This window comes from Elgaria multicarinata, chromosome 7 (genome assembly GCF_023053635.1).
Source record: "Elgaria multicarinata webbii isolate HBS135686 ecotype San Diego chromosome 7, rElgMul1.1.pri, whole genome shotgun sequence".
In the NCBI taxonomy this organism is placed as follows: domain Eukaryota; kingdom Metazoa; phylum Chordata; class Lepidosauria; order Squamata; family Anguidae; genus Elgaria; species Elgaria multicarinata.
This window is the reverse complement of record NC_086177.1, coordinates 93,733,115-93,747,038: the sequence shown is the minus strand read 5'-3', so window position 1 is coordinate 93,747,038 and position 13,924 is coordinate 93,733,115. Positions and strand designations below refer to the sequence as shown.

Genomic DNA, 13,924 nt, shown 5'->3' with positions numbered 1-13,924 from the left:
TTTTATCTATGTAGCACAGAGGTTCCAATGAAGATTTCAAGATGATGATGATGATGATTTAATACATCTCTATACTGCTTCATAGCCAAAGCTCTCTTGGCCATTTACAAGAGATATTTATAACATTAAAAATTAATATATAAAAAAATTAAAGCCATAAAAACATAAATCAGACAGCATACAAAGACAACAGACATTTAAAACCAACTTTGAGCTCTCAGCCAAATTTAAAGATATATCTAGAATTGATTAAAAACTCAACATATGCTGCTAAATGCTTGGAAGAAAAGAAATGTCTTCTGTGGTCTCTTCCCCTCCCCACCCCCAGGAACACCCCTTTTCATCCCCTCTATGCTCTTTATTATAAGCATGGAAAGGCAGCCACTGTAGTTCACTCCGTGATGGCTGCAAGGGGGAGGGTGGTTTCCTGGCTCTGAGCTCTGAGCGAGAAAACTGAAAACTCCTATCTCTAGGGGACATCGGATTTCTCCCAAAGTCTGCCACTGTTACGTCTAGTGTACTTCTGAGGTCAGTACTGGTTGCTCACAAACATGTTAGGGATTTCAGTCATGGTAGCTAGAAAATAAAATACAATTAAGGAAAGGGGATTGCAAAATAAGAAAATAGATCTCTAAAATTATGTATAGAACATTTACGAGTGAAAATATTGTAAATTAGTCTTTGGAAACGTTTTATTTAATATTTCCGTTTGATGACCTTGACAATGCATAACACAATGTATTCATGAAATTTGATAATGGTACAAATTTGGGAGGCACTGTTGAATCAGAGAGGATAGGAAGATTAGCAGATAGAAGTAGATAGCTTCATGGAATGCAGTAATTGAAAAGGGATGACATTTGATAGTACAAAGTATAAGGGGAAAGAATTTGGAGACTATGAAGCTTTTCCCCCTATCTGTTTGAATTATTTTTGAGACGATAGAAGAGAGAGAATGATCTGGGGATTTACTCATCAAAAAATGATGATGAGTCATAAATGTGAAGTAAGTACAAGGAAGGCAAATGAGATTCTACAATCTATTATGTGAGGCAATTCGAGTATATGCAGGAAAAATATTAATGCTGCTGTGCATTTGGAATACCTTGTACAGTTTAGTTATTCATACTGAAAGTAAACAAATTCGGAACTAGAAGAAGTGGAAACTATTACAATAAGGGAAACAGAAACAAAAAATGATGTAGTTATAATACTTAGCTTTTAAAATGATGCTAAAATACAGCTATTGAGCTGTGTTAGCATTGCAGACAAATTTAATTTTGATGTTTTGATTGCTATTTTTCCTAGCATATATTGCTAACTAAAGTAGAAGACATGAAGGTGTTTAGCCAAATTCAGACAGGTGAGGGTCCCCCTTGAAACCTTGTTTATTTTACAACATATACTCTGTGTGTTCTATAGTGTGTAGATACTTCTGATATTGCTGTAACTAGATTTTTCCAGTTATCTTTTACAGACTTTCCTCTTGTGGGAGGCGGTAAATTGAGAATGGGCTATATTGTTTTTAATTTGTTTAGAGTAATCTGTAATAACAGATCTGATGCAGTGACTCATTTTACTTGTAACTTGCAGCATTTATGACTTTTAAAAAGACAGATAAATGCAGAGAGGGTTATTAATAATGACAACCAGAAGTTCCTTCACATCATATGATATTCCACATGTCAGAAACTAACAATACACTATTGAAAAAATGTTTTGCAAACTTCCTTATAACACCAGACTGGTTAGTTTTATGCATTTATTAATTTCTGCACATCTTACATTGACTTTCATCTAGTAATTTCAAAGCAATTTAAATTTTAAAGAGGGTACAATACCATGAAAACTGAACGGTTTGCCTGATCTAGCATGACAATCCTTATTTTATTTCTTTTAATTAGTTTATTGTTTATGTGTTCTATACAAAAACTGGCTACTTACAGCAACAGAATATCCTGGACTTTAATTTTGTTTGCCATTGGTCTTAGCTAGACCTAAGGATTATCCCAGGCAAATAGAGGGGTCGTCCCTGCCTGCTCCTGGGATCCCCTGTGTGTCATTTGGATGCACAGGGATGATCCCGGGACATTCCCGGGATATAGGCCTGGTCTAGCCATGGCCATTGTGGCTAGAACCCCATTAAAGAAAATTACCACACCCAGAGTGCAAACACATGCATGTTTATAAAGAAGTAAGTTCCGTTGCATTCCATGGGCTTTACCCACTGGCAAGCATGTCTCAGATTGCAACCTTAGGCTGCAATCCTGTACACATTTACTGTGGGTAACTCTATTGAACTCAATGGGACTTCTGAGTAGACTTGTCTAGGGCTGAGCTGTTAGACTCTTTTCCATGCACAACTGTATTAGAATAATATAGTGTAGTTGTAAGGGTTTGGGGGTTCTATTAAATTAGGGTGACCATATAAAAAGGAGGACAGGGCTCCTGTATCTTTAACAGTTGCATAGAAAAGGGAATTTCAGCAGGTGTCATTTGTATATATGGAGAACCTGGGGAAATTCCCTCTTCCTCACAACAGTTAAAGTGCAGGAGCTATACTAGAGTGACCAGAGCGGGCAGGGCACCTGCAGCTTTAACTGTTGTGATGAAGAGGAAATTTCACCAGGTTCTCCTTATATAGAAATGACACCTGCTGAAATTCCCTTTTCAATACAACTGTTAAAGATACAGGAGCCCTGTCCTCCTTTTCATATGGTCACCCTAATTAAATTCTTTCTTTGGATAGGGTTAGGGTAAAGTACTGAGCAGAGAAAAGGAACAGAGTCAGTCTAGGAGTGAGAAAATGAGAATGACACACGAATAACATCATACCTGCCAAATTTCAGATGAGGGGTCTTATTTTAATTGCCCAAAGGAAAATTAAAGCAAGATCTAATAAAATATCGAGTGAGACTATAGTAATTATGAAGGGAAAGAGCACTGTAGTTAAAAACAGACAAACAACATCAAAGAAAACCAAATTTAGGTAAGTGTATATGGAGGAATCAATGTTTTACAGATGATGGCCTCCATGAATGTCACTCCTTCCTGATAATTACCATGATCTCAGTCAGCTCTCAGATAATTTTAGGATGCAGACAAGCTGGAGCGTGTTCAGAGGAGGGCAACCAGGATGATCAGGGGTCTGGAAACAAAGCCCTATGAAGAGAGACTGAAAGAACTGGGCATGTTTAGCTTGGAGAAGGGAAGATTGAGGGGAGACATGATAGCACTCTTCAAATACTTAAAAGGTTGTCACACAGAGGAGGGCCAGGATCTCTTCTCGATCCTCCCAGAGTGCAGGACACGGAATAACGGGCTCAAGTTAAAGGAAGCCAGATTCCAGCTGGACATCAGGAAAAACTTCCTGACTGTTAGAACAGTGTGACGGTGGAATCAGTTACCTAGGGAGGTTGTGGGCTCTCCCACACTAGAGGCCTTCAAGAGGCAGCTGGACAAGCATCTGTCAGGGATGCTTTAGGGTGGATTCCTGCATTGAGCAGGGGGTTGGACTCGATGGCCTTGTAGGCCCCTTCCAACTCTGCTATTCTATGATTCTATGATTCTATGATCTTGGGTTAGTCCATAGAATAGGCTCTTGGCCTGGGAAAGATACAGCCTTGCGTGTTCTTGTATTGCTTGTTCAGGGAAACTGATGAAAGCAAAATTAGGAAGAACTTTGTGTTCACATCTGTGTAGGATTAGTATACAAGTCTCTTTAAGCAATGAATACTGTGTTTTCAAAACAGCCTGCTGATAGCTTGTGCCCCAACTGCTATTTAGTTAAGCCTTTGTTTGAGTTCCCTTTTGTGACCTCCTATTCAGTTAAAGTAACAGCTTGACATGTTTTGCCAGCTTTCTTGTTTTCCTGGAAAACAAACAAACAAACAAGTCAACAACTAGCTGTTGGCTAAAACCTATTTCAGTATTGGCAGGTTGAAAAGCTTGAACATGCTGATTACATTAAAAGAAAATATATACCATATTTATTCTGTCATGTTTGCTTCAAGGGAAGCAAAGATCTTTCGCCTTTTCAGATATGTGAATGCCTAATGAAATTCTCTTCCACTAAGCTTTTGTTTGGGGTGCAATGGTGAACTTACTGCTGAGTACTACTCAGTTTCTTTTGCTGCTGAGATACATCTACTATAAGTTCCATTTATTTCAAATGGGCTTTGAGGAATACCTCTCTGGATGAGGTCCAATGAGTGGTATGATTTTGGTCCAATTTACCCATCATGTGATACCCTGTGGCAATCTCAAGTATATCTGGCATAGTGTAATCTATTTCACTCCAATTTCCCCCCCTCCTAGGCTCTGTAGCCACAGCGTGCCGTGATCCTGGAGTCCCCATGAATGGAACCCGGAATGGGGATGGGAGAGAACCTGGAGACACCGTCATTTTTCAGTGTGACCCTGGCTATGAGTTGCAAGGAGATGAGAGAATAACCTGCATTCAGGTAGAAAATCGGTACTTCTGGCAGCCCAACCCACCAGTCTGTATAGGTATGCAGAAACCAAGAGAAGACACAACTGCTTTTCTGACTCTGGAAACATGTTATGATTACACAGCACCAAAGCCCAAACTCAATAGGTTATAGTTAAGGAAAGGAAAGGAACCTCTCGTGCAAGCACTTGAGTCATTACTGACTCCTAGAGGGACACTTGCTTTCACTGACGTTTTCTTGGCAGACTTTGTAGAGGGGTGGTTTGCCATTGCCTTCCCCAGTCGTGGTTACCTTTCCCCCAGCTAGCTGGGTACTCATTTTACCAACCTCGGAAGGATGGAAGGCTGAGTCGACCTGAGCCGGCTGCCTGAGAACCAGCTTCCGCTGGGATTGAACTCAGGCCATGGGGAGAGTTTTGGCTGCAGTAACTGCCACTTACCACTCTGCGCCACATGAGGCTCTAGGTTATAGTTAACCACGCCGAATTGAAGGGCATTATTCATAAAAATGCTCAAGTTGCAGTTGTCACACCTAATGTGTTTTTAATGTACCAATCTGTCATTACAAGCAGCTTCCCCTTGTCTCCTGAATAAGGAGTTCCTTTGCATTCTGGGAGACAAAGGAGGGACTATTGCCTCTGATGAACAGTAGTTACACTGGAAATGCATTAGGCCCGATAATGGCAATTGGAGTGTTTTAAGAAGTACTTTCTACAGTGGAAGGCTGGAATATTTTTCTTCTTCAATAAATGAAGGAATACAACTCAACATTTTCTTCACTTTCTGACTTTCCTCTCTTTGTTTTTACAATAGTTGGTTGGTTTCGGCAGAGTTCTTTCCCATTTTTATAACAAAATGGCTAAATATTTTCATAGTCTTTGGGGCCCCCTCTCTCCTCTGCTCCTTTCACATGTCAAAAGCCCAAAGAACGAACCAAAACCCAAGTCCAGAATGCCAGGGGCCATCTGGATCAGCTTCTGATGAACCACAAGCTGTTCTAGTTCAAAGGGAATATCCTAAAAGCCTTGCTGTATGTGCAAAAGTGTTTTGGCTTCATGCTCAGGTCTCCTTAGATCCCAAAGTGAATGAGCATTTGTAATCTGCCTGGGTGTTGCCTTTTGGTCGTAGTTGGATTAAAAATTGCAATGATTTGAATTGAACAAACTTTATTTAGTTAGAACCACAGTTACACATAAAATAATAAAGCAATTTCCCCCATGGAACTAAATGTGCAAGTAGTCTCTTAACACAAGGATATGCAAACAACAGTATATTTTAGTCCAAAAAGAAATACACAATTCTCGCTTGCACAACTTTGTAGCCAGCCACTCTAACATTCCTCTGGTTCACCAAGGACCTGAACAGTTTGGTTATTCTTATGCAGAAATTTTTAGTCCCAAAGTGACAACAGTAAATGGCAAACATATACATCGCAGCCTGTAATTGCAAACAGTAAATGGGAAACATGAACATTATATTATCCACTGTTGTTGCACAGCCCTACAATAACAATGCAAATATAACAAATGTTAGGAATAAATCAAACAAAAATTACCCATCTCCTTGCTAAACAACTGTATAAAATATCAATTCAATTTATCTTATACAAAGTTGTAAGAATCCATAATTGTTATTCAGCTCCCCAACACTCAAGTTCCCAGAAGAACGAGCCAACTCTTTTCCTCCTAACTCTCCCCTGAATGATCACGCCATCCCTTCAAGGCTAAACCATCAAGTTCATGGGTGCATATATTTTTACAGGTAAAATATCATTTAAAGATGTCCATTCTTAGTGCAACACCTCCCCCCTCTACCATACCCCCCAAGCTTGCTTTTTTGTATTAAATTGTTTTGTACTAATGTATTTATACAAATGATTGTTTGTTAAAAGATATTTTTTAAAAAACAACAATACACTCCAATCTTTATGGAAATCATAATTTTGCCACCTTATGATTTCTGTGAGAGAAATACATTGGGACTACGTTCTTTGTAAATATTTAATAGGAAATCAGATTATTTTTGGATGCCAAACATCTAAGAGCTTTGTTTTTCCTGTGAAGATCAGAAATGCCCAGATGCTTAAAAAAAGAAGCATGGAACAAAGGTTTTAATGAAACTATGCATATTTCTTGGGTGTTCACTGTGTAAAAAGACATTAAACAGTAATAATTACATCACAGAAACCCAGACATTCATATCTTATTTTGCCTGTTAAAATGAAAATGTATGAGTATTACAGTCCATTCAAAATATTTTCACTATTTTAATCCACATGAGAAATGGCTCTGCAGCATTTGCTTAGACTGATATTTTCATTCTGTGTTTTGGCATAGTATTCTAGACACTCTATCCTAAGTATTTATTTAGTACAGAAGCTTTAGATTAGGTTTAAAAATTCTAATATACTTTGAAATATTAGTGTCTGGCTACCATTGATGCTAAATTAATGTGTATTCCTAAAAGCCAACATAGATGTCAGTTTATAGCCTTCCTTCAATTTGATCGGTCAAACTGAAGGCCAACATAGACGTGACATTAATTATGTGAATTGGCTCCGATGGGAGTTTCCCTTGAAATGCAAACAGCAACTTCAGTGACATAACAAAAATATGCAAATTGGTTGTATACACTCAATTAACATCGCATGACTCTAAAAACAATGATTTTTAGACATATATTAAATAAACCCTACAGATTTAATGACAGATTCTTGGTGGAATGGTCATGAGAGGTGATCACCCAATTTGGGAATCATAGGCCACATAATTATAACCAATAAACAATAGGAGCAGCAAGAAGCAGAGATATTTATTTATTTATTTATTATTTATATCTCACCTTTTTTTCTTCCAAGGAACCCAAGGTGCTGTACATAATCCTCCTCCTCTCCATTTTATCCTCACAACAACAACCCTGTGAGGCAGGTTGGGCTGACGGTCTGTGACTGACCCAAAGTCACCCAGTGGGTTTCCATGGTCAAGTGAGGACTAGAACCTGGATCTCCTGACTCTCAGTCCAACACTTTAGCCACTACACCACACATGAATTAAATGCTCTTAGATATCTGTAAAGATCCCCTGGCAACTGGCCCAAGCCTGGGCCCCTAAATAGTAGACCTCATCTAATCAATAGTGAGGTAAGTAGTAGGTAATGCCCAGCAGCTGCCCAGCTCTGCTGAAGAGTCCCTATCCACCCCTTCTCCAGACCTACTGGTCCAAATGAAATTTCTGCAATGGTCTTTCTGCTCTTTACCTGCAGTAGCTCAGAGCCCTAATAAGCAATTCCTCTTCAACCTATTAGTCCCTCTACAAAGCTGTGATGAGAATAACAGCCAACCAGCATCATAACACAATATGTCTGACCAGGTTGACCCCACACAGAGGTTGGGTGGGCTCATATGAGGGATGTGAGGATCCTTTTTTTGCACATTCTTTTTTTAAAAAAACCCAAGTTCTTTACATCCTGTTTAAGAAGAAATGTGCAAATGTTAGTAATTTGTTATAATAAAAAAAAGGGGGGAAAGGAAATTATCACCCACCTTCATTGGCCAAATTCAATAGATGCAGCTATTCCTAGTTTTGAGAGCACTATGTTGTACCTGTCAGTCATGTAGCTTTTAAAGATGAGGAGCCTGTCAGAAAGAAAGAAGTGGCAATCCTAATTTAGCACCACAGGCACTGCTGAAATCAAGCCCAGACTTGCAAGAACTAAGGCCTCAAAGCCCTCTGCCTAGATGAATGAATTGGTGAGCTTTCTGCACCCGTGCAGTTTACTGTGTCATGTTTTTGCCATGCTGTTTATAGAGAAATTTGAAAAAGTTCTAGAACAGTGTATGGTCTGAAGCCATGTGAGACAGCCAACTTGCTGAAGCTAAGCAGGTGTGGGTCTAGTCAGTGTTTGAAGGAGGGACCTCCTGGGAACCACATGTAGCTATCTAGAGTTTCACAATGGAAGAAAGGTGGGATAGTGGCTAAAGTGTGGTGTAGTGGCTAAAGTGTTGGAATGGGAGCTGGGAGATCTGGGTTCTAGTTCCCATTCGACCATGGAAACCCACTGGGTGTCTTTGGGCCAGTCACAGACTCTCAGCCCAACCCACCTCACAGGGTTGTTGTTGTGAGGATAAAAATGGAGAAGAGAAGGATTATGTACACCACCATAGGTTCCTTGGAGGAAAAAGGTGGGATATAAATGCAATAAATAAATAAATAAAATATAAATGAAAATAAATAAATAAATAAGCAAACAAAATTCTCACTCAGCCCTTGTTTATGCTGCCTGCCTACAATGAACCAGCCTGAAAGAAAAGGTTGGAAAGGCCCTTTTTCACACCCTAACCCTCACAATGACTTCCTTGCAATATTCTACCCATTAAAACCAGAAGGCCAGGTCATGGCACTGCAAGAAAGAATCAAGGCAGTCGAAGCATACCATTCAGTTGTAGCAGCAGCCGCAGAGTGGGATAGAGATGGGTGGGGAGGGATTCTAATGCAATTTCATTCTAAAATGAGTACATTTTTCTTTGGGAAAGGAACGGGAATAGATTAGTTATATTCATAAAATTCAGAAAACATTTTATTCCTAAGGCGGGTACATTCTCATCAGGTGTTGTGTTTTTTGTTTTTGTTTTTAAATCACTGTGAAAGGTTGTCAGAAATGTCTTCTGTTAGGTTAAGATTGGCAACATGCAAAGGCAGAAAAAAAAGGAAGCGTGACAAGGAAAAGGAGTCGTTAATCAACAAGAACAAGACTCCTGGGCCAATATCCATTACTGGTGCACTAGCAAGAATGACCACTGGCGCAACTGAAAACTAGCCAAAACGAATGCTTCGGGATGGGGACATGTTGACTTGTTGCATTCCAGAGACTATAGTTTCAGAGAATTCCCTGGCTTGTACTATGTAGCGCTAGCAGTTGTTCCCGCTAATGCAAAGCAATTGGTGCCATCAGACTGCCAGTGTTCAGGACTCCCGCTAGACTGCAGTCCTGTGCACACTTGTTTGATAATAGCCCCCATTTTATACAGTAAGGTTATTTTAGAGTAGACAGGTTTTTGCTGCCCTTAGGCAAATCACGCTCAATGGCCTCCCTCCTTCAGTGAGTCTACCTATTCACCGTCATTGTATCCGGCTGCTATTGCTCTTCCTTCTCTTTTCCATCATTGCTACCAGTTGCTTACAGTGGCTTATAACTGTTCCTCCTTCTCACCATCACCATTGTGCGAGCCAGAGTGAGAGGCTGGTGAACAAGCAGTTGCAAAGGTGAAAAGGAGGAGCAACTCTTGGATGCCCTTGTCAGTGGGGCCCTGCTGTGGGGCTCTTGGCAAGTACCCGACCAGGACCAGGACTACCCTTGGCCTTAGCTAGACCTAAGGTTTATCCTGGGATCATCCCGGGGTCGTCCCTGCCTGCTCCCGGGATATCCTGTGTGTCATTTACATGAACAGGGATGACCCCGGGACAATCCTGGGATAAACCTTAGGTCTAGCTAAGGCCCTTGACACTGGGCCCACGTTACGTGTTCATGATCTGCTGCAGTCTTGAGTTCTGACACAGTTCAGGGAGCTGCAAATGGGAAAATAAAGCAGAAAGGGGATTAAACATTATTAGATCAGGACCTTTTGTCTTTTAGATTAGCTTTAAGCTGAATTATGTATACTTTGTATTTTAATCAAAGAATCCCTAAAAATGACTAACTACTATGCCATGATTCCAGTTCTTGTACAAAATTTCTGATTTTGAGAAGTTTACATCAATCTTAAGATTGCCTGGTAGACTATTCTAATTATACTGATTTACTTCTAGTTTGCTTGTCATGTTAATGATGTTTGCTGTGTGATTTATCTGTTGTGCTTCTTTATACAATAATGCTATAATCACAAATCTCCAGTGCTTGATGTTTCGTGTTCTTTTCTGTTGGATTTCAAAGGAACACCATGCGGTAGATTTTGCTTCCTCTTTTGACAGGAATTGTTTGAACAAAATGGCTTCTAACATGGAAGGAAATTGACAGGGCTTTGCTGCCTATCATCAGTGGTGTTAAAGCCAAATTGCATCCTTCTCCTTCTAAGTCTGCTGCATTTCTTTCTACTTCCCACCACTCACACTCGCTTCATACAAGGGGAATATTGCGGGGGTGAGGGAGGGGAAATAGTTTTGAAAAACTCTGTAGCCCACTGAACACAGTCTGTTAGATTCGACTTATTGCAATAGAAAGGTCTCTAATCAAATATATCGACCCCCATTTATCATTACCTGCTTCTAGCCAAACCAGGTCCCAAATTCCATTGTTGGTAGCATAAATAAATATGGTCCTCATCAATGAGGATAGCTCTTCTAAAAGAATGCTCGGTTAGGGCATGGGCTTTTCATGGAGACCTTGAGCTTCTGGAACCCTGGAGTAAGCCAGTGGGGCTGTGATTCCATTCTGGGTTTCAATCAGAATCAGATAGAACTCAAAAGAAGCTTTCCAGGGTGCTGAACGTAGCCCCCAAATGATTTCAGAACCTTGGATAGCTTCTTTAGCATTCTGGCTGTTTCTAACTGAAACCAGAATTGAGTCACAGCCTCACCAAAATCAGAGCCACCAGACTCCACTGGAGTAAGCCCCATTGAACTCAGTCTGAGAAGACACACAAAGGACTGAACGATAATTGTTTTAAGTAAAAAGTTGTGACTTTGGGGCAAGATTATGGGATAGATATCCAGGGACCCACACAGCAGAATGAGTAGAACCACACACACCCCGCAAATGTAGCAGGGCTATCTTACCACATGCTGAAGTGAGTGAAGTAATACACAATAAAATCTAAAGAGTTTGGGCACACATCAAATCATTACATTCAGAGACTAAAAGTACAAAACTTCTTCATTGTTTTTAAGCTGCCACTTGATAATAAGTTTGTTTTCTAAGTATATGGATTTTGGCATCATAAGGAATAATGCTTTTGTTATGAATAGGATTTTGTGATATTTGTGCCTTATGGCAATGCATTTATTTATTTATTTTTAAAAAAGGGTGAAATCCAACATTGCATAAGCAAGGCAAGCTCATTCCTTGAGTGGCCATGTGCCCTCTTTTAGAGAGGACAAGTCTCTATTTGAAGGGCTGCCAGAGGACAGACTCAGTTTGAACGTGTCCTCTATTTGAAATCCTGTCCTGGTCAATTCCGATTTAAAGCATCATAGGTACTGTTGCCCATCAATTGTTAGAACAACCTGGGCAGGAAATTGAACAGACAGGGCATACAGGTAGCACCTGGTTACCATCTTCCATATTATGGTGAGATGTTCTGTATTTCTACTTAAATTGTAATGATAATTTCTAAATGTGTATCTATGGATGTACTTTAACTTATGCAAATATTATGCAGAACGGGGTCCTCTCTTTTGCTGATGCCTTTCCTCCTTTTGTGTGATTCATAAGTGACCACCTGACCTTCCACCTGCACACTCTGTACCCTGAGAAAAGCCTCTCCAGAGGTTTGGAGGGGAACCTACAGTACAATGTAAAAAGGGTCTTACTGGACTGCAGGGGAGAGGTGATTCATGAAATCAGGAACAAGATTCATCTTCCCAATTTCAGGTGACTTCACCCTCCCACTTCAGCCTGGTAGACAGAGTATGCTACATTATGTTGGTCCCCTCTGACTCTGTGGTGAAGATACAGGTGCTGCAGGAGGGATATCTGTTATGCAACCTGCGTCCTGCTTATACAGCATTTGATTTCACTCTACATGTTCTTATTGCTAATGACAAAAAATATTTTAAAAATAGAAATACTTACATTAGTCAAATTACCTTTATTGCCTCTCCTCCAGCAGATCTGGGTCCTTCACATAATTATTTCTGGATCTTTAACATGATTGTAAAACTACAACTAGTACTAGTTTCTTGCTAACACAAAAATAGTCTGAATTGGCTTGACCAAGGTTGCAGCAGACTGTATAAATGAGGGCACCATAGCAGTGCTCAGTGATACTCTGCCTTGCTATTTTATGTTATTTGTTTATTTTTACTATGGTGTTATTTGCTATCAGATTGCCCTAGTGTGTCATCTTTCTCCTAAACATTTATAATGTACACCATTAAAAAACTAGTGCTCTTTGCATGATTTGATATCCGTTTGTCTTATGCACACTACCACGTAACACACAAAAGTTCAAACAACATGAATACAAAAAAATTGAATGCTTTCTTTAATATTCCCCCTCCCCCGCTTATTTTACTACAAGGCTTTCTAGTTTAGAGTTACTGAAAAATAGCACTAAACATAACCTGTTCTTGGAGAATAAATTTGAATAATGATAGGTTCACTAGCACAAATTAGTAGTAATATTTTCCCCCTTCCCTTATTGCCCATTGTTCACACAGATCTAAAATACAATAGAAGAGTATTGAGATTCACTTGTTAATGTTTCTGATTGATTCATTCACAGCACCTTGTGGAGGCAATCTGACAGGCTCATCGGGTTTTATTCTTTCACCAAACTTCCCTCATCCTTATCCCCATAGCAGAGACTGTGACTGGACTATTACTGTTAATAATGACTATGTGATATCATTAGCATTTATAAGGTAAGTGGCTGCTTGTCCCAAATTTTAAATAATCATCATTTCACTGGCCTCTTGGGATACTTCCTGCCAACCATAACAAATGGGTTGCTTTTCAAACCCAGGACTTCCAGAGTGATGGTTCTGATGGGGGTGTCAAAGTGGACCAGCAGGATCATATTCAAATACATGCATAGTTATTAATGAGATAGTGACCCTGCTCAGAAAACACTCTAAGCCATGGTGGTTAAGCATTTTGGCCTAAACATTATGGCTTAATGTGTCATGTGAACCATGATTTAGCATGTTGTGCAAACCATTCCTAACCATGGTGGCTACATAACCATGGTTTAAATACACTCACTAACCATTTGCTACAAAAGGGTTAGCAGCTTAATCATGGCTTAGTGTGTTGTTTGAACAGGAATGATGAGACACCTAGTGTGGCATTACTATCACTATATGGAGATTTTAAGTGTAACAAAGAAACTAAAGAATTGATAACAAACTTGCTGACAGCAGCGAGATTAATTATATCTAGGAACTGGAAGGTTCAGGGAGATTATCGTATTGAAGAATGGTATAAGGAAATTTGGGATATTGTCATTAATGATAAATTGACATGTAATATTAAAGTAAGAAGGCATAACAAATACAAAGGAATTTGAGGGAATTTGGAAACAGTTCCTGGTATATGTGTTCTCTAAGGGAAGTGGAAAGCCACCACCAGAAGAAGCAATGAGATTTTGGAAGCAGGAATAGATCCCAAAGGGTGAAGGGGAGCAACTGTATTGTATAGTATTGTTTGATTATGAATATTGACAAATTACAAATGTTAACAGTTGAGCTTTGTTTTTATTTGTTTTTTTCATTATTTTTATTGATTGTTATGTGATGTAGTTTAATTTGTGTTAATAAATAT

The 13,924-nt window shown here is 39.5% G+C and overlaps 1 protein-coding gene across 1 annotated transcript in view; it reads left to right on the top strand.

The window, feature by feature from the left end:
- The window catches only part of CSMD3 (CUB and Sushi multiple domains 3), a 787,235-nt gene that overhangs the window by 551,442 nt on the left and 221,869 nt on the right, over positions 1-13,924 (top strand). Inside the window, exons 27-28 of the mRNA XM_063131067.1 lie at positions 4,318-4,509; positions 12,888-13,026. Coding sequence (XP_062987137.1) covers positions 4,318-4,509; positions 12,888-13,026 — 331 coding nt within the window. The remainder of the gene's footprint in view (positions 1-4,317; positions 4,510-12,887; positions 13,027-13,924) is intronic.